Here is a 27,059-nt window from a genome sequence, read left to right as displayed (position 1 = left end):
CTCTTTAAAGTTTGACAGAGGCAAGAAAATATTAAGTAAGTATTTTTACTTTACTTACAGAGAGAAAATTTGTGATATGTGTTACCTCCTCTAAAAACAAAAATTAGCTTCCCTCTTCTAGAAGTTAAACTCCTGAATATAGGAACCATGTCCGAATAATTCATACTGTCATGCCTTATAGACATTGGGGAATGAATGGATACACTATAATAGATCATGATCTCTTTGAGGGAGAGATTCTGAGCATACCTCTGGTAAGTGGTAGGCAGGTGATGAATTCAGCAAACATTTGTTGAGGACTTATTATATACTTGGCATTGTAGGAAAAGAAACAAAGAGCTTATCCCAAGGACATTGTTAAATCACAGGAGACATTTGTTCATACATATGATATGTCTTGCTAATCTCTTGAAGATGATGCCCCAAAGGACAGAAATGTCCTCTTTGGAAAACCTTCCTTGATTATGAGAGGCAGAATGGTGGTCTTAATCGACTGTGGTCTCACCTAGCATGGCAGTCCCATCAGTTATGTTCAAATTATGTGTCTCTAGAATCCTAATAAATGGTGAATTGGGTGCAAGAATTAGTTCGGGCATAAATTGTGTTGCATCTTGGGAAAGATTATTTCTTTTACATGATAGTTTGTATTCATTTAACAAATACTTCACATAAGTTACCTCATTAAATTTTTACCACAACTCTGTGATATAAAGACAGTTCTTCTCCCTGTTTTAGAATTGAGGAAATTGAAACTCAGAGATATTAACTAATTTCTTAGAATCATACTTGAATTAGATAGTAGGATTGGGATTTTAGCCAAAGAGTAGTCTAACTCTAAAACCCATATTCTTAGCCATGTGCTGTGTTGCTTTCTCTTCTGCAAATTCTTCTGTAAGTTTTTGATTTTTTAAAGGAAGGTAGTTTATTTTCTCTTGAGTCTAACATCAACTGATGTAAGATAAATAATGTGTCTAAACGGTGTAAGTACTATGATGAAAACTTAGCTGCTAAATGAAGAAAAGATCGCGTTTAAATGCTCAGTTGACAGGGTAAAACAGTGGTAGAAAATGCCTTCTGTACTGTTAGTGGCTAGCTCTTAGCTCTAATAAATCACAAGGATATAACTGGAGCCTTAGGAGGAAGCCCATTATATTACTAATGTATCATCCTTCAGGAACATAAACAAGATATAAAAATAAATGAAGTCCTTGATGGCTCTTTTGTCTTTCCTCCCAATTCATCATTATTCCGTTATTAACATAACCTTAAGACAGTTGGGTATAATTTGTGTCCTTGTGGAATTTCTATTGGGCTATTGGGGTTTTATTTTGTTTTGTTTTTAAATAAGTACCTCCTAAATAAGAACTTTTAGCTAATTGAGTGAGTGAAAAACTGCAGCTGTTAGGCTAGTCGGTGGGATTACAGCATAACATAGTAAACTTCCTTTCTGTTGCACAGGAGAAGTTGGTAATAATTTGGCATTCTTAGTGTAGGTGGTAACACTTTTGTTAGTACAGCTTCCCTGGAAGATGGAGCAGCCCCTACATACCTCTCAGAACTCCCAGATTTCTTTCCCGGTATGAAGCTTTGACAATAATCAGGATCCTTGGAGTACTGCTCTGCTAGCTGCTTAGGAGAAGAACAAGCTGGGCAAGGTTTGAGGAAACCACCTGACAGCCATCCATTTCATTAATAATTTGGAATTTGAAGTACTTAGCCATCTTGTTTATATTTTATATGTATTCTATGTTCTGTATCCTTGTATATGTATGGAAGTTAAAATATGTGTATGCATGCATGAAAGCTTAAATTCCTGTACTAAATATAGACCAGCTGACTTCAGGAGTACATATTGTACATTAGCCAATGTTTGTGCCTGATGTTGACATAAGGTTAGATAATCCTGCATCTATACACTCACACACGTACCCTGCACACATTTTATATGATGTACTCTCCTTGCACACCAAAAAACAGTATGTATCTATTGTTTGCATACATGATTGTACTCTATGCACATATTTATACTTTTCATATACAGGGCATTTATTTTTACATTTGTAAAAATACAAATACAAATGTAAAATACATGTGTAAAAGCATGCAAATATACAAATGTAAAAAAAATACAAATGTGAAAATGCACACCTATACTAGCTATAGAAAATGGAATCTTTGTATCTCCCACCATCACCACCACCACCACCATACATACATTTAAGGCTTGAAAATTCTGGTTACAGGTTTTTTGTGGTGCTGTTGTTGTTTGGGCAAAACCCCCACTAGTCCATTTCCTCATTCCCTTGATTCTCAGTCTTGTAAGGAAATAAATGAGGGGCTGGTACTGTTTCTCCAGGGGGAGCGGGTGTTGCTGGCTGGCCCAGCTGGAGAGGGGCAGGCCAGCAGGGCAGGGCAGGCAAAGGCATGTACGCTCCCACTAGGGTGTGCGTCTCTCCTTGCTCCAGCTGGAGCATCAGCTTTTCACATCGCTCAGCAATCCATGTGTGTGCAAAACCCTTCTTTCAGTGAAGCAGACCCTTGGGAAAAAAATATGGGCTTTTTACTCAAACAGCCAAAGCTTCATTTAACTAAAAGGGAATAGATTGAGTCTAAGTCCTCATTCTAAAGGCTGGGAAGACTATATCATGAGACATGAACATTCCATCAAAAATGGAACAATTAAGGCCATTTTACCTGCATTTCCAATATCTCAAGGTCAAATAGTATTTGGAAATGCTGGTGAGAAAGCAGCAGCCAAGATTTCTCCAACCCTCTCCCCATCCCCTCCCCTAACTCCATCTTCCATCTAAAACTGCTATTCCTAAAAGTAAAATAACCTCACATTATCTGTGCTGGCAGAATGCATACACAGAAACTCATCTCAAAATGTATTATAAATAAAACCTGGTGAGCAACTAAAGAACAGGGACCACCACATCCTTAACATATTCCTTGGTACAGTAGGAAATACTATGGTAATGATGTGAAGGAATTAATTGCTGCTAATATCAGGAAGCCTTGAATTGCCTAAATGCTTTGAAAATCTGGACCCATGAAATAACATGTGGTGTGATAAAATTGGAAACTTACCAAGAACTACAGCTTTATTTTAATATTAGAAAACTCCAGCCAGGTAGGGATCATGCTGAAGTAGTGGGCACTCACATCGGGTGTTCCTTAAGCAGCCATTAGTCTTTTTTTTTTTTTTTTTACATGCTGTAAAATGCATGCTGGTTCTTCTACAAAGTCATCAGGAAATGTCACCATCACATCCACTAACACCCCTGCCAGGCCTACTGTAACCCCAAACTCTAGAGGAAGGTGTTAGCAATGAATCCTGCAGCCAAACAGCCAATAGAGAGCAGACAGGCCCCGGTTCTTCTGTTTGCAATCCACCCTGTCATCAGATAGGGGATGAGAAGACCTTCCTAAATTCAACTGTGACTTGGAGAGTGATACTAGATGCAGCTTGGCAAGGGAACACACAGAATAGTTCAGAGAAGGATATAATAAAATTGTTGTGGTTCAGGCAATATCCTCATTCCTCTGGTTTGGAATCCACATGGGAAACATTTCTTTTTGTTGTTGTTTCTAGCAAGTCTTAATAGCAAGCAATGTATTTCCCACCAGCATCCAACATTTGCACCTCATCTAAGTTGTGTGTGGGGGACAGGGGAGGGGTTTGTTGTTATTGGCTTGAAAAACATTTTTTCCTAATTATAAAAAAAAAAAAAAACCTTGTACTTCTGAATCAACAGTTATAGCTATATGCCGGCATTGTAAAGGCCCCTAAATCTCAGGGTTTGCTTTGCTGCTGCTCAAGTACCTTGAAACTAACGCCTAGAAGGGTCTTTTCTCTATTGAGTGACATTGGCACATTACAAGCTGGCTTCACTGTTGAAAGGGAGGACCAGGAGAGAGAGTACCCCTGCCTTCTAATGTTGTCATACTGTACTCAAGACTCAGCTAATGTGGATATTCAAGAAATCAAACGTTCTTAGTTTTAAAGGAATCTACATTGTGCAAATTTGTTACTCCAAATATAGAAATACACTGTGCATTAGACTCTGACTTGTGCTTATCTTTTTGTAATGGAGGACTAAGAGAGATCTTGTAATTACTATAATTGAGCTCTACTGACATGCTATGAAGTCCTAAAGTGGCACCATGCTCTTTCATTGGAAAGGCAAGTCAACATTATTTAAAAAGGGGAAATGAAAACATCTAGATTTATAAAAATTTTAGAGAATGTCATCGTGTCTCCAGATTGTCTTCCCAGGACTTGGATTTAATAAGTTCTTGGCCAGTGTGAGAGTAAGGAAGTATTTAGTGGTAGCAGATTTTTGTTTCCTTGCCAGGGTCATCTTTCTACTCCATTGCTGAGCTAATTGACCCTTGCTGGCAAGTGTTTGATCGATATGCTCTCAAAGGGGCCCTTGAAGAACCCTAAAATGCTCCCATTAGTTGGCTTCTATCTGGAGGCTAGGTCAGGTTTCGTCCTTCATTGGTGCAGCAGACGTTTTCCAGAGTCCCTGCAGCATGTGCCAGGCTCTGGCCCAGGTCTCAAGGTCAGTCTGTGATGAGACAGTCTTTGCACTGGGCGTGGCGAAGAAAGACTGGGGTGCTGTGAAATTTCAGGTCCCTGGAGCCCTCCCAACCTATCTGTCCCCAGTTCCTCCAGTGGCTTCCCTTTTACTTGGAATGTTTCTATGTTATATTTAGTGTTTATCTAAGTTATGCACAGATACTTGTACTGTAAATAAGAGCTTTACAAAGTAAGAGACTGGGTTAGCTTTCCGTTGCCACAGTTGAGTGTGTCTTTCATAGGCCACCAGAGAATTCCGAAGTTCCCGAACCCATGGTGTCTTTCCCCCCTTTCCCTGTAATTAATATCCTACCCAAACTTATCTCAAAAATCGTGAAGTAAAATGTTAGTGATTATCCTGTATGCTGTGGCTCTTGCTCTGTCCTTTTCCCAATTCTCAGCCTCTTGATTCTAAGGTCAAGACTAGGCTGAACTTCTTTTTCCTTGTAAAGGAACAGGCTGTAAACTTTCAAGGCCTGAGCACTTGCCTGTTTCAGATTTAAAGGAATCTCAGCTCTGGGGCTCCTTTTACAGAGTGAAGTGAGGAGAAGTGGGCTGACGCCTGCCCTCCCCATTGTTTCTTTTGTTATGATCTGGTTGTTAAGGGTAGAGTGGGGTGAAAAACAGGGCAAGAGCCCATTGAGCCCTTGAGTTGATAACCTTGGCTTTCTCCGGAGGCCTGGGTGTGTATCGCGGCAACTCTCCTGGAATACCTAACACAGACTGCTACCCGAACCAACCCTGTTATATAAGCTTTACAGCCAACGTGTGTTTTGTGTAAAAAGAGAAGCTGCTGCTCTCAACTGTTTCCCAGGGCTCAGCCTCCTCTGGTTCTCTGGCATGTCAGCACTCGCCTTCTGTTTTTTCCATTGCACTCCTCCCAGCTCAGCACAGGGGCCCCACCTCTCACAGGATCAGGGTACGTGACCCTGGAGCCCAGACAGCCTTGCACATAAATTTTCCTGGTCCACCTGTAGATCGTCTGTCAGCGGCTGCCCTGCTTCTCCGTTGGATGGGCTATTCCCATACATCCGTCAGCCCTGAAGTCTGCGTGGGCCAGTGGGAATTCAGACTGGCCCTATTCCATCCCGAGGTCTTCGTCTATCTTGTGCGGTATCATTGCCTGCCATGCCCAGGCTCTGCTCTATTGGCTAATTTCATGAGGCCCAAACTAGTGGTGATGAGCAGCCTTATCGTGACTATGGTCAATGGCCATCAGGATACCTTTCTGAACAGGTTTCTCTATGTTTAGGCAAGTATTATGGGCTGAATGTTTGTGTCTCCCCAAATTCATAACGTTAAAGCCCTGAACCCCAGTGTGATGGTAATTGGAGGTGGGGAGGCAATTAGGTTTAGATGAGATCATGAGGGTAGAGCCCCCATGATGCGATTAGTGCCTTTATAAGAGGAGATGGAGACACCAAAGCACTTGGTGTAAGAAAAAGAAGAGACAGAGACACTCTCACTGCCACGTGTGGATATGAGAAGGTGGCCGTCTGCAAGCTAGGAATGAGGGCCATCACCAAACACTCAGTCTGCCGGCATTTTGATCTTGGGCTTTCCAGCTTACAGAACGGTGAGAAGTAAATATTTGTTGTTTAAGCCACCCAGTCTGTTGTTAGAGGAGCTGGAGCTAAGACAGCAGGACTATCTTCAGAGCAGCCAATATGACCTAGGAGGCAGGTCAAGATATAGAGAATTACTCAGGCCTTGAAGTTTCTGATTGGCTTGAAGTAGATATGAGCAATATTCGTAGGTTATCTGCCCTTTTCTAGACTCAGAAGCAGATTTTTCCATTATGGCAAATAATGGTATATTGTGTGAGGGCGAATGCATACAGTAATTAACACCTGTATGTCTCTTGTACGTGTTAGGCACTATATTAAATAAAATGGGTAGTGCAGTGGTTGGAGAGGGTAGATTTGATCTAATTATTCTGTTTATTGGCTGGGTGACCTTTTGCAAATTAATCCATTGGAATCATCTATAAAAATAACATAGCATGATTACCAAGGGCTGTTGTGAGGATTAAAAAATATCAGGTAAAGACACACTTTGCATGGTGCCTGGCACATAGTAAGCAATCAATTAGTGCTAATTAATTATGTTATTGGTTTGCTGGGGAAAAGAGGGTCCTCCAGTGAGGAATGGTCAACAGTGTGAAGCAGATGGGGAGTCCAAGGAAATTTCAGAAAAGAAGGGCCTGAGAAGGCTTCAAAGAGGCTGAAATTGGGCTGGAACTGAAAGAATGAGCAGAACTTAGATAATTTGATCTGGGAGAGTTCACATTTTTCTTCAATTTGAGGGAACTTGTAGCAGAAAGAGAATTGAGCTAAGGATTAGTAGAAATTGTCTCTTTGTTTTCTGCTTTTACTCAGCGTGAGCTTGGGCAAACCACTGAGCCTTGCTCTCCTTGCTTGTAAAAGTGGGGTAAGGATTACTTGCTCTGCCTCACTCTTAGGATTGTTATAAGGCACAAGTGAGACAGCTCATGTAAAAATGCTTTGAAAATGGCAAAATACAACATAGGAGTAAAGTCATTAAATCCTTAAGAGAAGATCCCAGAAAAATCTTGAGCTGCCCACGCCTGTAATTACCCACCGTATAGGACGCAGCCCTTTAGAAGAGGCATGTCAGCTGTGGTAAGGTCATGGCCCTGGTGTTAACACATCCACCCAGACTGCCTCGACTCCTCGGCCTTCTCCAAGTGCAGAGAATTCTTTGGATGCTCAATTCAGAGTCCCTGAGCCAGTATGCTAAGTTCCCCAAACAATAACAACAACTGCAATAATAGTCAACAACAGCCACTACCATGTACTTGGCTCTTACAACACATCAGGCACTCTGCTAAATACCTTACAAACTCAACCCACTTAGTTCCCAAACAGCATCACAAAGCAGCTGTTATTATTAATATATCCAGTTTAGAAGTGATTAAATTGAGGTTTAGGGAAATAACTTATCTGGTCTCCTTTAACTGGTAAACGACAGAGCTGGATTTAACTCATATTTGACTCTAGCCCTTTGTGCCATTTTGCTGTTAATCTAAGAAAAAAACACTTTTCCCCCCAAACCCTGTGCCAGGTTTCCCATATATAATTGACCATGAGGATGAGTTAAATGAATGAAATGGGTAGCCGACATTCAGGTAGTCCCTCTCCCTTTGCTTATAGGTCTGTTGTCGGAAAATTTAGACCCCCTGTATTTCATTACCACGTGCACTTCCTAGTCCACACACTGGGGTTTGACAATAAGAATAATCCCTTGTACTTATCCTGGGCTTTTTATATTCACTGTTTCATTGAACATCACAATAAGCCTTTAAGGGATATTATTCCTATTTTATTCATGAGGAACTAATGCTAAGGGAAGTCAAGGAACTTGCCCAAATTCCCAGCTAATAAGTGAGAGAACACTGTATCTGTCTGGAGTATTACAACTATTACTAGTAAAAACAATAGTACAGATTTAGAGCATTTCTTACATTTTGTATGCAGTGTACATTTCTTATATCTTGTATATAGAGTGTACCATGAAACACTGAGAATGTTTTCTATGAAGAACCTTGGAATGCACTGGTGTGGTGTTGTTCAGAGATGTTAAATATTTGTGCTTAAAATTGTTTCTATGTCACATATATTTAAGTAACTAAACCTTAAAACTTACTGGAAAACAAAATGAAAGGTTTATTCTAGAGTGATAAGGCTGGAGTTGAAGGAAAGAAGGATCAGCTATTAAATTCTTATCAAGGCATAAATGTTTTTGAATGTCAAATGTTAAACTCTTCTACATGCAATAGGAATTTTGCTATGAACCTTCAGTCCCCTAGCAAACATTTCTTGCCTGTGTCTGTCAGCTTCATTGTTATGTATTTTAAATAAAGCTTTCTCTAACATTCAAAACTCCTTCCAGCCCTTCCTTTTAGGAAGCAGACCTAAATAAAGTGTGTACTATGCCTTTGCATTTTTGTTTTCTTTTACCTTTTCCTAACCATGTGCCCATCCCACCCCCAGTCTTCAGAAGTGTAAAGCTAAGGTAAAAAGAGCTTTAAAGAAAAGGGCTCTAGGGAAGTATGCAAATGACAGAAATGTCTATGGGAAAATTAAGGGCAAAGAAATTCAGCAAGAAAGAAATTCATTGATGTTGTGATGAAACGTTGTCACTGGAGATGATGACAAATTAGAATCTGTTCCCATGGGGACTGCATGCTACCTACTGATCATTTGACCCATGGCTGGATGTTGGCTAGCCTAAGAATTGACCCAAAAGATGACAAGATGGTTTTAGTCTCCTTGTCTCATCAGCATTCAGGAACCCCTTAGGGGTTGAATGGGGAAGGATAAAGAAGGATAAAAGATGAAAGCTGAGCTGTGGAAAGAAAAATGTTTTAAATTATACTGAAGAGGATTGTGGGTCCACCTGTAGCTTTTTGTTGAGGATGTCCTTTGTTTTCTTGTCTGCAGGGATCATGGCAGGATACAGATCCAGAAAGAATCTGGCCTCTTGGAAGGTTCCACATTGGTTAGCTGGTCCTCTTCAGTTTAATGGATACGTTCAGGGTTTAATCTCTCTGTGGGCTATCTTGACTCTAAAAGATTCTGTTATGCTTGCCGAGCGACCTGGGTTTGGTTGGCGTGCTAAAAGAGATCGCTTTTTAGAGGGAGGGAAAAAAAATACCCCACAGTGGACCATGAGGTGAAGTTTCCGTAGTGAGTCACCATCATCACATTCTTTGTCAGAAGGGCGCAGAGAGCTCACTGCGCACAGTGGAGTTGAGGGGGGCCAAGAGCACCCCCTGGGGGTCAAGAGATTTTTAAGGTCCATGTGCCTCAGTTTCTTCACTTGTAAAATGGGAATTACAATTTCCTCTTACTGCCCTATGATGACAGATAAGTGTATGAAGGTGAAAATTCTGAGGAAAATGTTGAATTCTGAAATGTACTTCCTGAAGAAGAGGAATAACACATCCACTCTGTTCTCTTTCCAGGTTACTAACAAACTAATACAACACCCTTGAGTAATTAGAATCATTTAGATTAGTTTGATGTAACTTAACACCACAGTAGTCAGTAATATTAGGTAGGCATTGGGGAGTTTTTGAGAATTCATTATACCAAATTTGGTCCAATTTCTTTTTTTATATTGGTAGTAGAATTCAACAATTCTGAACTTACTCTAAGTATTTGATTTTCATAGGAATTGTGAAGAATTTCAAATGTAATCATATTAATTTTTAAAGAGTCTAATTCTTTTATAAAGTAATGATACAGTGCATGGCTATGGTATCCTGCCAAAAATTTCACAGCATTTAAAAAAATGGATTTGAAAACAAATGGGAGGAGAGGGTTGGCCTGTATTTCAAGGGGAAGCAGAGTTGCTTAGAGGTTGAAGGCTTGGGCTCTGAAGTCAGACTACTGGCTTTGGCTCCCAGCTCTACCCACTTACTAGCTTTGTCACCTTGAGTAAATTGCCCGTTAGTGTCCACTTCTGGAAAATGGAGATGTGTTCCTTACAGGGTTCTTCAAAGGATTAAGTCTTTTGAATCCTTCATTAAGAGTTAAGTATATGTATATGACATGCTGAAAACAGTGACTGGTACATAGTTAGCACTCAGCAAATGTTGGCAATTTTTTTCTTAATGAGGCAAGATAGGATGTCACTACATGAAAGATCGGGGAATTTCTGACTGACATGTGTGATTCCAGTTGGAGAGAGCATGTATTTGAAATGCTTTGTTAAGTGTCACAGGTGCCCAGACTCTGTGTTCAAGGTATGTTCTCTGATGTTGAAGAATGCAGTTTGCAGCTGACCCTAACAGGGAAGCCAAAGTCAGACATCTTCCCCCACCCCAGGGAACATTCAGTTCCACAGGCAGCCCAGGGCTGAGGGCCTTCTAACACTCTGCTCTGTGCCTTGTCTGGTTGCCTTAACAGGAATTCTCAGCCTGTGTGATTTGTCATATTTTAATATTTCAAGCCACCATTGCAGCTTCTTTTAGGTTTGGTTTGTCTAAGACAACATGGCAAGTGACACACGGATTTGAATAAGTGAATGGCTGTTTCACTTACTTTGTGGCTTTAGGGTAGTCACTTAACCTCATTGATATAAAATGAGAATATCTACACTGTAGGATCCTGGTGCATAATATATGGTAAGTGCTTCTATATGGTAGCTATTAAATTTTCTAAAGAACCCTGAAGTCTCTTTTCAACAACTTTACAATCCACAGGATACAGTCTTGATACTTTTGATGATTTAGATGCAGTGCCTTCATTTAAGCAGCTTTGTTTTGCTTAGCTTCTATGTGTTTGTCGTAGGATGGGATTCAGCCTCTCCTGGCTGTCCCAGTTACCTGTTGCTGCATAACAGACCATCTGAAACTTAGTGGCATAAACAGCTATTTCTTTATTTCTGTGAATTCTATGGGTCAGGATTTTGCCCAGGTGCAGTGGGGATGGCTTACCTCTGCTTCATGATGTCTGGGGCTTCATCAAGGAACGACCCCAGGCACAGGAATCATCTGGAGGCTTCTTGACTCATGCCTGGAACTTGGGCTGAGATGACGTAAAGACATGCTTCGCTAGGGCTGCCAACTAGACACTTACCGTGGCCTCTCCACGTGTCTCACACAGTATTCCAAGGGAGACAGATAGAAGCTGCATGACCTTTTATGACCTGGCTTTGGAAGTTACATAATATCACTTTTTTATACTGGTTGAAACCATCAGAAGCCTACCCAGGTTCAAGCAGTGGGGTGGGGGGAAATGTAGACCCCACCTCTCAAATGTGGAGCCATGTCAAACAGTTGGCAGTTACAAAACCACCACACTGGGATTATGGCTCCATGTTGGGCTATGTTAGGGCCCTTGACTTCTACCTATAGCGAAGCAGGCCATATAGCACTCTATTGCAGCTACTTAACTCTGCCATTGTACAATGAAAGCAGCCATAAATACTATGTAAACAAATGACTGTATTTCAATAAATCTTTATTAACACCGAAATTTGAATTTCATGTAGTCACTATCATAAAATAGTCTTCTTTAAAAAAATTTTTTTTATATGTAAGAATCATTCTTAACTCATGGCCTCTATGGCAACAGGCCATGGACTGGATTAGAATATCTATGATTAGCTAGATCTGACTTTTTAAAGTTAGAATTCTCTAAATATGTAGAATAAACCCTTGGGTATTTCTCAGGTGGCGTTAAACATTAAATGTATGTGTGACAAAGACAAATGATTATAAATTTCATTTTCATTTTAAAGTGAATCTGTGAAGATACTATTTATAATATATATTCAGTTCCTTTAAGTATACCTTATCTTTATCATGTTATAGAACATTGGTTTCCAAGGGAAATGAAGGACTATACTCTTGATATTCCTAGGCAGAAAATTGATATGTTTATTTTATCAGAAATCAGAACTTAAAAAGAAAAGGTAGAACTTTCTTCTTGATGGAGATTCCAGAAATACATATTGTTGTATATTTAAAAAATAATTATTCTATGTTTTTAAAGAGGTTGTTATTAGAATAAAGGATACGATTGATGACTCTCAGGAGTGAATTTTTTTTACCTTTACTAATTCACTAAATATTTTTTGTACTGCAATGCCAGGCAGTGTGCTGGATGCCGAAGAAAGAAAGGCAAACGAACACATAGGTAGTAACGGCACTTCCAGAGCACATAGTCTAGTGAGATAACCAGACATTAAACAGATAATAGCATTACTTGTAATGTGTGATATGAATGAGCTATGCAGGGCATTATAAGACTATACGTTAGGTTTTTAAGCTGGACCTGTTACTCTCACACCTTCAACTACCCGTTGAATGTGAGAGTCTAGAAAAAAAGACCATTAGATCAGTGCAAGCTGCTGTTTAAAAAACATCAACACACCTCTCTTTGCCCGTCCTTTGGGCTCTCCCTTTGCTGTGACAATGGGTCTGGTCGTCATCTGTGGTGTATGTATCATGCTTTGCAAACCTATGTCTTGCTCTTGCTCTATAATCCTATCTTGCTCCCCCCTCAATAAACTTCGCCTCATGCATTCCTAAAAAAAAACAAAAAAAAAACATCAACACATCTGATAATGAGTGAATGGTCCTGTCTCCATATTTGCACCACATATGATGGTCTGTGTTACATTACTTTGGGGATGGAAAAGCAAAGAACAAAATAGAAATTTGTAAATGTTGAAATTAACTAGATTTCTTTGCCCCTGATAAGATACCATTTTGGATAGGTAGAGAATTAAAACAGTTTGGGACCTATTGGCTGAATTACTAATTGGGATAATTATCTTTGATTTTTCTCTAAATCAAAGTTTCTCAGCTGGGGCACTATTGACATTTTGGACAGGATACTTCTTGGTTATGGGGAGCTATCCTGTGCATGGTAGGATGTTTAGGAGCATCCCTGGCCTCTGCCTGGCTACTTTGTAGCACTCTCCACCAAGGTGTGACAACCACAATTGTCTCCAGACCTTGCCAAATGTCCCTTGGGGAGCAAAACCACCAGTAGTCTAAATTAAACTGTGTTTATATATTTTACTGCAATGAAGAAAATCTACGTTTTTTTTTTTTTAGTAGTAAGAACTCTAGTTCAGGGAGCAGAATTATAGGTAGGCTTATTAAATTTTCAAGACCCACAACTCCTCCTTTGAAAATGATAAAATGAATTGGGACAATCCATTATCAAGTTAAACATTATACTTGTTCTTTTTTATGTCTGGAAATTTTTCTAAACTTTACGCCAATTTTAGCAAGGCTGAGACCCAGAGTCATTGAAAATTCCCAAATATCACTGGAACAAAATCAAGATTTAAAATTGGCTTGAAAATAACAAATGAAGATATTCTGATTTGACTCCATGCCCTCAGCCTGGAAGCTATTGGATTGCATGAGACGCGTGACCCAAAGGAGATGATTAGTTTTCCTCTAGTGTGCTGGTAATGAATAGCTCCACAAAACCAATTAGCTATAATTCTATCAGTCATTTCATTTGGGTAACATTTTATTTAAGGGGAAGAAAAATAACACTGTTTTCCTTGGAGATCTGTGATTAAGCTGTGGTATTTGATGGCAACAATGGGGGAAGAAGCAGTATGCGTAACAATTTGCTTTCATTATTCTCGCATGAAAGTAAATCACGATGAAGTGTCTGTTCACAGCAGTTAAGAAAGTCATTTGTCCATCTTAAAGATGTGATAGACCAAACAGAAGTATATTTCTACCTACACATTTTGTTTCATATGGATGCCTGCATTGTATGACTGCAGGGAATTGCCCTTCACATGGAAGACTCTGAGTGGTGCACCCGGGGGCTATGTCGCAGGAGGTACTGAATGTTGTTTCCCTTCCTTGTGCATTTCCCGCCCTTGAAAATCTATGTGAATCCAGAACTACAAGTAATAAATCATTTTTGTTGCTCTATAACCGTTAATACCCACTGTCATGGTGACAATAATAATGTCAGGAATACTGTTTTCCTTTTTCCAGCAAGGTGTTTTATGGGTAGGTATGATTCTCTCTGAATTTGAACACATGAGACGTTTGTAATATGTCATCATCTGTTATAAGATAGAAGATAAAATTTTATTGTTGTCTGAGTATCTTTCTGTGACTTCTGGGCATGGTGCAATTTTTGTATCAGCCCACACAGTAGAATAAGACTTGGGTGTGTGTTTAACCCCTGAAGTTAAATCTATGCAGCTTGTGACACAAATTAATTAGTTTATTAGAAAAAGTGCAGTGTGTATTGTCTTGGACTGTTCCATTTATTTTGCTCACTGTCATCCCACAGCTAGCCAAAAAAATCCGAGAGAAGTTCAACCGGTACTTGGATGTGGTCAATCGGAACAAGCAAGTGGTAGAAGCGTCCTATACGGCTCACCTCACCTCCCCGCTGACTGCGATCCAAGACTGCTGTACTATTCCACCTTCTATGATGGAGTAAGACTTTAAAATTTTTGTTGTTGTTGTTGTTTAAACCAGAAATTGAATTGCTTATACATTCTGTTTCATATTCAAAGTACCTATGTTTGTTTATTGCAAAGTATATAGTTTATTTCCTATTATTTAAGATGAGCCCTTTGTCTATTACATAGACAAATAATTTTTAAAGAAACGTGACTTGGTGTTCTATAGCCAGGAAATTCCTGGATCTTCCCGACTCACCTTTTTTTCATACTGGAATTCATGTTCAGGAGTATCAACTATTATTTGAGTACAGAGTCTAAATATAGAAAATGGGAAACATTTTGTCATGAGTCAACTATTAAGCCATGTAACTTGCTTAATTTAAGGGATTGTTTTCTGTCTTTCAAAGAGTAACCAAAAAATCCCATTTCTTACTTTAGTAGCTACTATCTTTAAAATTCCTAAGGGAAATGTGATTTCAGATAATATTGAAACAGAATTAGTATCTGCATGGTAGAGGATATTTTTATTTATTGACCTAGTGATATTTATATCTGGAGGGGTGTAGGGCTATGTGATACTGGAAATTATAGTGGAATGAATACTTTTCTAGAGGTACAAAGAACTTAATTTTAAGTTTGACTTCGCCTCTAATTAGCTGTGTGTCCCTAATCAAGTTACTTAATGTTTATTTTTATGCTCAAGGTGGATAATAATCTTTAATATACCAATTTTATAGGGCTATTTAGAGTAAGTAAAAGATGTTAACATGCTTTTAAAAATATACATGTGTAAATAATAATTAGTATGTATTTTTCCTCCTTTTGCATAATAAGTGCTCTTTAAGCTAGGCAAAGGATGGATGTAATGTAGGTGATTTTAAATGATCGTTTGTTCCCATAAGCTAGTTTTTACTTATGGTTTCTTGGTGGGCTTTGTAAGTAACAGGGCATCCTCAAGTCATTTTATTTTTCCATTTATGTGATATTAAGATGAGCCTTCCTCTGGCTTACCCTGTCTACAGCCTGAAGAAGCTCTTATTAGTTGTTCTCTAAATTAAATGGAAAGTGTATACAATTTGGAATGAGTCTGTCTAGCTAGGAATCCTACCTCCAACACTTAATACTCCTGTGGTTCTGGATATTTGGTGTCTTTGAGCCATCCTTTCTTCCATAGGGTGTTGGGAGCATTCAGTAAAATCAAACATGAAAATATTTTGTAAACGGTAATGTTCTAAATAAACATTAGCCATAATATTATATTTATATACTTCCATATCAGCATGAACGTTTCATTTTTTGTTTGTTAGGTATAATCAAAGATTTGGTTTATCTTTTATAGTTGAGGTGCCAGTAACTTTAATGCTTTTGACAAAGTTATCACTTATCTAAAAATAAAATGGGGATTCAGTTGAGTTTTATCCTCAGTAAAAAATCATTTTCAGGACAGGGAGAACAGATAGCACAGTAAGAAGTCCCTAGAACTAGAATTATACTTTTTTCCCCTCAGGGGCAGACATGTGATAATGTCTGGACACATTTGCAGCTGCCACGACTGGAAGGAGGGTAGAGGGGAATAGTTGGTGCTGGCATCTAGTGAGTAGAGGCCAGGGGTGCTGCTATGCATCCTGTAACGCACAAGACAGCCTCCCAAACAAAGAATTGCCTGGCCCCAAATGTTAGTAGTGCCAAGGTTGAAAAACTGGCTTAAAAGAATGGGGATCTTCATAAATTCCCAAGTAGAACTAGTGCCCTAGAGGGGGGAAAATTTTGACTTGAATCGGCTGGTTTTTACTGGGAAATCTATCCCATTACTTGCCCACCTGATGAATTTCTATTAATGTTTCCAGGAGTAACTCAACAGTTGCCCTTTCTCCATAGCTTCCAGTAACCTTTCTTCTCCTTATTTCCTTTTGCCCCTGGAAGAATCTATTGGTCTCTCATCTTTGTTACCATTGTAATTTTTTTACACCTCTATATAGTATAAAACTTTATTATATCACACCTGTTGTTGTGAGTCTGCCTCCCCTACTGTTCTGGACAGGAATTATGCCTCATCCATTTTTGCCCCTAGCACCTGGCAATTATGTTTAATCAACTATTGATACCTGAATTGATTTGAATATACAGATGAGTAAAGGGGTATCTACTCTCAAGAAATGCATAAGTTATTAGGGGATGGAGTGGCAAATACTGAACATAATTAATAGAGCAAAAGGTATGGTTCCTCAAAGCAGTGAACTATATCAGATGGGTTGTACAGAAACAATTTTATGAACTTTGGAAATATGCATCTTACTTGATTTAGCCATTTGGAGGAACATCACAAGAAAATAATCAGACATGTTTATAAAGATAAACATGTAAAGAAAGTTATTGTAGTACTTTTTGGAATAGAGAAAATTATAAATACTGTCAATTTCTAACAATAGGGGATTAGTTAGGGAAATTGCTATAGTAGTTGACTTGTGAAATTCTCATACACACACACACACACACACACACACACACACAGAAAGTATGGGAGGACTTATATCAAAATGTTTTGGGGTAAAGACAGTGATTTCCATTTTGAGTATCCCGAGATAAGGATTCAGGTATGCAGGCCATCTCGTTTGGCAAAACCCAATGGTCAACCTTTTTGTTAATACAATAAAACATAAAATGTAGTTTTTGCCCTTTATTTAGTAACTTATCATTTAGTTAGTTCAGTTTAACATCTAAGAGACCTTAACTGTACTCCTCGAAGGATACACACTGAGTAAGCACATTGGTACCAGAGAACATTCCTCCTTCAGAGGTTGGACTTCTGCACTGAATGTTGAAGATGCAATCTCTGTCCTCCCCAGGAGTACTTAACAGAGCCAAGAACTGCTATCTGGGGTAAATCTTGTAAAACCAGGACAGTTCTGGGGATAAAGCTGAATAATCAGAAAAGATAAACAAAATAGGGAACCTTGGGTGACAAAGAGCGATCTGACAACAGCTATTGACAGAATGAAGTGGCCAGTGAGGACTACCCTTCTCTTAGGCTGAGTCTACTTGGCTTTGAATGGAGCTCACTTTCCAGGGAAATGCATGTGGGATTCTTAGAAGTGAACACTGAGCTAATACTTTTCTAGCTGTTGGCTGAACACAAGTGCTTTCTAAAATTACAAGAGCCCCCTACCTTTTTAATTAAGATTCAAAAATGGAAAGAGTTCATAGTAAATTGTTGGAGTGAACCAGGATAAGAATCCTTAGCTGGCCGACTTTGTTCCACTCCCACATAAAATGCTTTTATCTGCATATTCTAACTGCGGTGGTATCCTGCTGAACACATTTTCAGTTCACTCTTTCCTATGTTCCAGTCTTTCCAAAAATGTCTACATTTTGAGTCTCAGAGAGTTCATGTTAGAGTTAATGCAGAAAGGAAGAATTCCTAGTCTTTCAAGGCACTTTAGGAATGTGATTAAAAACATTTTTTTAATGCTAGGCAGATTTGGTTTTGAATCTCTCTGACTCACAAGTTGACCTTGGAAAGTCACATTCTGAGCCTTAGTTTCCACATCAATGAGATAAGAATAATGATAGTACTTACCTCACTATCAAGTTGGTTGTAGGGGAGATGTTTTTAGGTTGTCCTTAGATTTTTTTACTTGATAATTATGTATTTCAATATTATCCTGTATGTCTCTATGTCAAGAGATACTGTTTTTTTCTCTTATGACGATAACATGAAGTTTCTTTTTAAAATAAATATAACTAAATAAAAAAACTTTAAGTACTTTAAATGAAAATATCAAGCAAATGTGACCACAATTTTAAAGGGGATAGATGTGGCAATGACTGAAGTTTATGAAAAATGAACTCAAGATTATTGCTAAAGTTCTTCCAAACTGTAAGATATTACAGTTCTATAAAAGCTAACTCTTTAAAACTCTTTATGTTCATGGACTGTATCTGGCCATATGCACATGTATTAATACTGTCTTTGTTATAAATATAAGCAGTTGGATCTCTGATAAGGGATCTCCAGTCTTAGTTCTGGATCCTGTTCTTTCTTACATCATCTGGGCTTTATAAAGGTTTTTTTTAAAAACTCAGCACTGGCCCAATGGTACAATAGCTGTTTGTTACTAATATTTTAAGTGCCTGTGGCCTATTGACCTTGCTTCTTTTCCTGATGTATTAAAGATGACATAAAACTAGGACAATGTTTTTATAAGTAATTTTAGCCAATGGCTAATTTTCACTTTTTGTTTCAAGCCTAGCTTTTCATTTCGTTTTACTGATTTATAATCCATATTTGCCTTTCTTCACTAGAGCTTAATATAGTATACATTTAAAAAAATAAAATGCCCAGTGGGGAAGAGAGAGAGGGACTTTAGAGAGTTCTATTATAGAGCATTCTGCTCAATACACCCTGAAGGTTATACCATGATGACAACAGAGAGAACCTGCAAAGTAGCAGAAAATCAATTTTTTTCAGATGGGTTTGATACTTTCCTTCTCAGACCAGTCGACTTTAAAATTCTTACTCAGGAGCCTTAGAAGTTAATTATTCTGCACAAGGCCCTGAATAGTGATTAGGCACTCTGTCAATGTTTGTTGCAGGAATGATCTGAAGAATTAACATTCTCCAATATGGTGAGAAAAATAGGTTAAGGCTTAATCTAAAATAAGCTCATTTTCAGTGGCATCACTTAAAGTAATTTTGAGACTGGGTTCATTTATTCACATAATTTAATAAACAGCTCCATTTGTGTTGCTTTGGGTTAGGTGCTGGGCTATGCCACAAGGAGTGCACAAACACACACACACACATAAGTGCACTCATGGACTACATCTGGCCTGCAGGTGTTTTGTGGGGTTTTTGTTTTGGCCCCCACAGATGTTTTAAAGGTTTTGAAATTTGTAAATTTTTAAATCTATTGCCAACATTAAAACTTTGGGGAGATTACACATTTTAAAAATCCAAATTTTTTTCTTCTCTTGAACAACCAGAAGATCTGGCGTTCCTGGATCCACATTCCGACTTGGCAACAATCTGCTTTCATGAAGAGCAGTTCCCCTTTACACACACAGCATGGACTCACCTCTTCACCAGTTCCCACTAGTTCCTGTTCTGATGCATTACACCCAACCCATTTCCCTGACTTTCATCCCGGCTTGGCCCATGTTGGCATGTGAGTTTGTAAGTCTTTTTTATTTTTATTTTATTGTATTTTTTTTTTTTTTGAGACAGAGTCTCACTCTGTTGCCCGGGCTAGAGTGCCGTAGCGTCAGCCTAGCTCACAGCAACCTCAAACTCCTGGGCTCAAGTGATCTTCCTGCCTCAGCCTCCCGAGTAGCTGGGACTACAGGCATGCACCACCATGCCCAGCTAATTTTTTCTATGTATTTTTAGTTGGCCAGATAATTTCATTCTATTTTTAGTAGAGATGGGGTCTCGCTCTTGCTCAGGCTGGTCTCGAGCTCCTGAGCTCAAACAATCCACCCACCTCGGCCTCCCAGAGTGCTAGGATTATAGGAGTGAGCCACCGCGCCCAGCCAGTTTGTAAGTCTTAACCTTAAAAGACCGACCATATAATGTTAATAGATGTGACTTAAGAATATGTCTTATTCATTTGCATTCTCTGCTCTGCCAACTTAATATCCACTCTCATTCTCTCAAGTTCTAAAGAATATAGCTCCTTTATGCGTAACACTAAGAACATATGTCCCTGAAACCCAGCTTGCCACAGAGATGGGGTTCTGCTGCGTGCTTCCGAAGCTGTTGTTTTGTCAGCAGGCCTTGCTGAGCCTTGGTTTTTATGTAAACCAATCAATAGTCTTATCTTCCACATCTCTTAATCCATTTCTCTCTTACCTTCCCCAGTTTTTTCTATAGATGCTGCTACTGCCTGTTGGCATTCTTATTTTTTATTTTTAGTCCTTTTGTATCTCCACATGGGGTTCAGTTCTGTTATCTTTATCTTATTATTGCTTGTTAATTGGCCAATCATGGTAGGAATCGCATTAAGGCATCTAGGTGGGGTTTGATGATCACAGTGATGCTCTGATGGAGCTACAGTAAGTAAACAACTTGTTTCCAAGGCTCCCTGGAGCTAGGAGACTTCAGCTGAATAGATAATTCTCTTATATCAATCAAGGGAGACTTAAAAGGCTTCACGGATTCTAAAAAATGAAGAAGCTTTTGGAACCATTGTCAAGTTGGATTCCTGCTATTTCCCAGGGACCTCTAGGAGTTGGGGCATCCACCGAAATTGATACAATCACTGCAGAAGGCAGATAGGACTCAATCTCACTGTCTAAGAACCTAAATTTAGTGAATTCCCAGCTGACACCCACTAGAACTATAGGTTTTCGGGAGTCTTATCTTATCACTCCACCTCTTGAGGGCATGGTGCTGCAGACAAAGCAACAAGAATAGGTTCTGATGCAAAAAACACAGGCTCCTGGCTTAATTCTCATGAATAGCCCCCTTTATAACCCTCTGTGTAAGTCAGGGTTCTCCAGAGAGAACCAACTGTGTGTGTGTACCTGTGTACACATATACAAAGAGATACAGAGATATTTATTTTAAGGAATTGACTCACATAATTGTGGAGTCCAAAATCTGCAGGGTTGGCTGGCAAGGTAGGGACCCAGAGAAGAGTTGCCGTTTGAGTCCAGAGACAGTCTGCTGGGAGAATTTCTTTTTGCTTAAGGGAGGTCCATAGCTGTTCTATTAAGGCCTATAACTGATTGTATGACGCGCACCCACATTATGGAGAGGGATCTACTCAAAACTCATGATTTAAATGTTAATCTCCCCCAACAAAATGCCTTCACAGAGACATCTAGAATGGCATTTGACCACTTGTCTGGGCACCATAGGCCAGCCAACTTGATACATAAAATTAACCATCACACCGCTAGAGAAAGGATAGAAAATTGGACTGCTAAACCTACTGTTGAAGTTTTTATATTAAACTTCAGATTTACTCTGGAGAGTACCAAACTCTCAATTCCAGAACTTTTTACTGTATTCTCCTACACTGTGTCTCTTAAAGAAATTAATGCTTATGTTAATGAGCCAGCTGGAAAGGACTCTCAGCATTTGGGTAACTTTTTTTCCATGTAAATTGGTTGTATATTTTGTGGCATGATATATATGTATAAATTTCTGTGTTAGCATTTCAAGTTCTTTAAGCATTGTTGACCTCATGAGCTAGAAGTTACTCAGAGAGTTGTGTTTAATTTTGATGATTAACATGCTGAGCCATAATGTTCAAATTCCTGTACTAGGCTCTTTTAGGAATCCATAGCAGATTTTAAAGACACAATTTCCATTAATGGACTTAGCATCAAGTCAAGGTTTTCTGTTTGTTTTTAAACTGAATTCAAACATGAGCTGCTTTCACTTTTAAGAAGAGGCATGTCATCTTATTTTGTTTTGTTTTATTTAGTTTATCTTTTAAATCAGTTCCATCTCTACCATGATGGAACAGAAATTAAGCAGTAAAGACAGTTTTCTTTTCAGTTTGCGTTCAGTTACGATGCAGATTATACCATAGTGATGCTAATACAATGCATCGACTGGATGGGCCTCCGCGCTGCCACTTTGCCGTGTGATCTTGGAATGTTCATTTAACCTCTTTGATCCTCACTTTCCTCAGCTGTAAAATGAGCAGTTTGAACTATACTTCAGAGACCCTTTCAACTTTCAAGATTCGTTTAATTTCCCTCACACTTCTTAGAAGGTTTGTTTTTTAACTGGGGACAGTTGCCATTATAGACAACTTTTCCTACTGCTCAGATTAGTAAACTCTGAATTCTATGAGGGAATTTGTTTTCATCTTTTTAAGCATTACCTAGAAAAAGCACAATGATATTATGCAGCAAGACTTACAGAGATTAAGTCACTCATTCGTTCATTCATTTGAAAAAACATACGGACTTCAGGAATGAAGGGTTTATGGAAGAAGCATTCCAGTTGGGTATTGAAGTAGGAAAAGGATTGGAACACATTGAGGAGGAGCTTTCCAGGAAAGGAAGAAAACCCCATGGCTGGAAATGACCAGGAGCACTGAAGAGGGACTTGTGTGAGGAGCAAGTGATGGAAGAGGCAGCTAAGAAACTGGATTAATATTAGAGACCCTCAAATGCTAGACTGAAGAATTTGATTTTTATTCTCTTATTTCTCTATCTCTACTGTCTGACACATAGAAAACAATAAATATTGATTGCACAAATTTAAGATTTTCAAGAAAGAATGAAGTGATGAGACATGTAGTAACTGGAATGCCTAGTCTGATGTCATTTATGTAGGCAAGGAGCAAGAGGAGACCTGGACTTGCCACTGGCTTGGGTTTTGGAAAAGGGAGGAATCAGAGGCTGTTGCAGGTGATTCTGGGTAACCATAAGAGTGTTCATACCAGGTGCTAAGGCGTATTTGCACTTTTTGTGCTCACTCGTCTTTCTTAGCTACTTGAGTTCAGGGACCTGTCACATTGAACTTTGCCTGCAATACCTTGCTTGAACAGCTCCTCAATAAATATTTGCTGAAGGAGTTAGTTTGTAGTAGCTGACCTGATTTTGTCTTTAGTTTTTGAGTCCTAATTGTGATGATATTGTCAGAATGATCAAGCTACTTTACCTCTGGCAGAAATTGAACAATATTATTAAGTACTTTTATGCCCATTCTTAATATTTATTGCTTTCACCTGAACATAGTTTCATTGTTATAAGCTCTGATATGAAACTTGTTTGATGTTGACTTAGTTATCTGTTATCAGTTACATTTAATAATTTTGCTATACACATAGTGAATTTAAAAATGCACATTTCCAAATACCTATGTATATATCATTTTCAACTTGTCTATACCATGTTCAAGGTAGTTAATGTGTAAGACATTGTACTAGGTACGGTCTGACCGACAAAGATGACTGAAACAGTGTGTACCTTCAGGAGCTCATCCGACACATGTAGAGAAAGCTAAGGCAAATTGTGGCAAGTGTCATGAAAGAAATCCAAAGACTCTTTTGGAGGAGAAAGGTTATGAACCGAGGCCTCTGAACACTCAGGCTTGGTGGAAAAGTGATAATCAAGGCCTGGAAGAGTAGAACTGCTGCAGATAGCTCTGGGAAAAGAATGCTTCAGACCAGAAGACAGCAAACATCCGTAAAGCCATTGAGTAGGGTGAGGTGGAAGGCCCAACTGGAGCAATGGATGAGGGGAGGGGGATGTACTGTGGCGGGTGCAAAATGTTAGGTTGGCTGGAGGTCTGATCAGATCTGTGAGTAGGGCAAGCGAAGAATAAATTATGGTAGAAAGGCAAGTTGCTTGTCAAGTTGGGCCAATTTGATAATCACAAAAAAAAGTAATGACACCTTAATGGACAGTTGTAGGAAAGCATAAGACATCTAGGGTCATAGTGAGTTACATAGAATTTCAAACCCAGTGGGTGTAGACCATGTAGAATCTGGTAACTAGGTTTTATTGGAGGTTTGGGTGAGGAGGAAGATTACAAAAGATGGCTCTAAATTTTAAATTGAGCATCTTAGAGGATGGAAGTCTATCAATTAAGGAATGAAAATAAGAGCAAAAGAAGATTTTTAAGAGAAGCATGATGAATTCAGGGTGAACATGCAGATTTAGATTTTGAGTTGCATGTAGGTCATTCTTGGGAGGTGTCCAGCAAGCGGTTGAGATTTACCTGTATTATCATCTTATTTTCATCCCACAAATATTTTACCCCCATAAACACAGTCATGAGGTTGTGTGACAGTTCGGGAGAAAGGAAAAATTATAATGCCTAGTTTTAATGTTGTATTAATGCACGGTTTTGTATAAAATGATGTTTCTAGACATAACAGCTGGCCCACATGTAGACAACTCCTATTTTTTTTCTAGCCCAATTTTAAGACATTGCACATGAAAAATATGATATAAAATGTTTAACACTATTACTTTTTTTATTATTACTGGTCCTATAAGAAATAAAACACTGTAACTTAGCTAGGTACTTTTGTGCTTGTAAATCTTGTTCTTTTGTTATCTTGTGTCATAAGATCAAAAGTGACAAGGTTGGCCCTCCACAACCAAGTTTAATTTTACTCCAAATCTTTTTCTTTCCCCAGTAAGACACATTCTATGTTTTTGCCCTCAGAGTACTGTGGCGAACCTTAGTCTCTCAAGTCATTCTCACAGCCTTATCTCATACATCCATCTCCAGACCCTTTAAAAATTACCATTACCTGCAGGCAGACTAAATGTTACAGATACAGTCTTTACGGATATTAGTACCAGAAAGACTTGAGCTGAGCTCAAAATTCAACAAAGATTTTGCAGATCGCTTTGCATTCATGAAAACTTAGTTAAATTATTTAACTTATATAAATGAGTTTCATATGTTTTTACTTCAGTAAAATACTTTCTTAATAAACATTATCTTACCTGTATTATATTCTTCCTATGGTCCTCTAAACAACTCGGTAGTGTAGGAGCTATCTCTGCCCACCTCAATTTTACAGATGAGGAAATAGGCTTAGAGAGGTTGGGGCAGGGCTTTTAGGGGAGCTCGGTTTGGAATCCACGTTTCCCGATTCCAAATGATTTTTTTTCTTTGCATGATACTTGGACCAGTGATAAAGTTGGACAGTGGTAAAATTGGAACGGCTTATCTGCCAAGTGAAATGTTGAACTATGTGTTCCTTCTTAGAATTTCACTTGAGGCTACTATATATGACCCTCTGCAGTTTCTAAATGGAATGAATGTGAAGTTCACATAGTCTGCTTACTTTGCTTCTCAGTCTAAAACCATGTTCCTGCAGCAGTTTGTCATTTTCCTGTGTGTGTGTAAATGGGTGTCTGTATCTTTAGGACTATTCACCAGCACCCTCACAGCAGAAAGCACCTGCATTTGGATCTGCTGAGGCTTCAGCTTTCTGGATTTTCCTATGTGACCTTCACGGAAGGCAGAATGGGAAACCTGCCTCACTGCCTGTGATATTGAATTTCACCAGCTGCCTTTTATGAATTTTAGGTAGAGTTGGTTTTGTGATTTTCTTTCTTTTTAAAATCTGGTCTCTAAAAAGAAACTAGCTAGTGGACTCCACCAGCTTTAAGAAATAGACCCTGTCTTAGCTGAAAACCGGGAACCTTTCCTTCAGCTTTTTATGTGTTTTATTGTGCAAAAAATAGCAAGATGTTTTCAAAGAAGGCCAAGATTTAAAAATCTTTCTGTCTGTAATCTCTTCCTGGAGACTCGACTTATCTGGTGTGATGATGTCCATATCGATCCTCATACTCATAGCTTTATTAGCTTTTTAATATCGGGTTAGTAATTCCTTTTGCAGACACATCAGCCATAGGTATTCTGCCTATTTTGCTTTCGGTTTCTGTTATAGAACAGGGAGACTTGGACAGGACTCTTCCTTCCTCGGTGCATGTGTGCCTGAGAAATGGAACCCGTTCATCTCCAAGGTCATCTGCTAACTCTTAGTTCTTAGTGCTTCTCTTTGATGTCTGTGTCATACCATTGACAGTTGTCTGCTATTTACTAAATACTCAGTGTATGTGAGGGAAGAGAACACACCCAATTTATAGTCCCTGGTCTCTAGTCCTAGGAGGTCTCAGCCTCTTACATTTTCTACATTTATTCATTCAGCAGACTTTAACTAAAGGTCCACTCTTACAAGTAAACTCTGGCTGAGCCCGTGGGGATAAACAAACATAGGAAAGGATCACTCCCTTTGTGTCTTCCAAGCAAGGAGGAAGATTATATAAATAAGTAACCATCAAGTGTGTTAAGTCCTTATTAGAGGTCAAATGGCAGGATGGACAAGGGTGCCATGGAATGGCACCAAGGCAACCTGCGGATCCCACAAGGTCTCTGTCCCTTGCCTGTTTTTTCTTTATTTTTCCAGATACCCTTCTTTCTCTTCGCGCCCCCACCCCATCCTGGTGATGAAGGAAATAAGGATAAATGTTTAATGTGGTTGTGGACCAATTTCCAATTGCCCCTAGATGTCACCTGTGCAATTTTCCAAGCTTTTGTGAGAAAGCAGTTTAAACAATAGTGCCAGCTGTATGAATATGGAAGCAAGACACAAGATCTTGTCTGTTGTTGTAGGAAATGGTGAAAAAGAAATAGGGTTGGTCTGTATTATACTTAGGAGACAGTTTATTGCTCTGAAAGCCTAACCTTCCAAGGGCATTTGAAACCAGCCCTTGTTTCCAGTCTGGCTGAGTTGCTGAACCCTGAAGGTTTAATCCTTATTACTGATAAGAACAAAAAGAATGTGACTTATCACTGCAATCTCTGCAGAAATGGAAGGAAAAACCATTTCTCGGAACATGATTACACGTGATTTGACAGCTTTTCAGTTTGCCTGTTAATTTAGGTGTTTGAATAAGTAAACACAGGGAGTGGGGGTTCGAGTATCATTTACTTTATAAATGTGATAGTTCCTTTTTGAAGTGATCCTGCTCTTGCCCTTTTCCTCTACCATTCAAACAGAGTTTAAATATTTGCCAGTGCAGATGTTTGATTTTTATCTCAGCTCTTTCTTTGCTTAAC

General features: G+C 38.9%; 1 protein-coding gene across 1 annotated transcript in view; it reads left to right on the top strand.

The window, feature by feature from the left end:
• CACHD1 (cache domain containing 1) overlaps positions 1 to 27,059 on the top strand; it is a 202,100-nt gene that overhangs the window by 89,701 nt on the left and 85,340 nt on the right. Inside the window, exon 3 of the mRNA XM_045547842.1 lies at positions 14,395 to 14,543. Coding sequence (XP_045403798.1) covers positions 14,395 to 14,543 — 149 coding nt within the window. The remainder of the gene's footprint in view (positions 1 to 14,394; positions 14,544 to 27,059) is intronic.

The sequence above is a fragment of the Lemur catta genome, chromosome 3 (assembly GCF_020740605.2).
Source record: "Lemur catta isolate mLemCat1 chromosome 3, mLemCat1.pri, whole genome shotgun sequence".
Taxonomy (NCBI): domain Eukaryota; kingdom Metazoa; phylum Chordata; class Mammalia; order Primates; family Lemuridae; genus Lemur; species Lemur catta.
The sequence above is the reverse complement of the archived record's forward strand: the minus strand, read 5'-3'. Positions and strand labels throughout refer to the sequence as shown.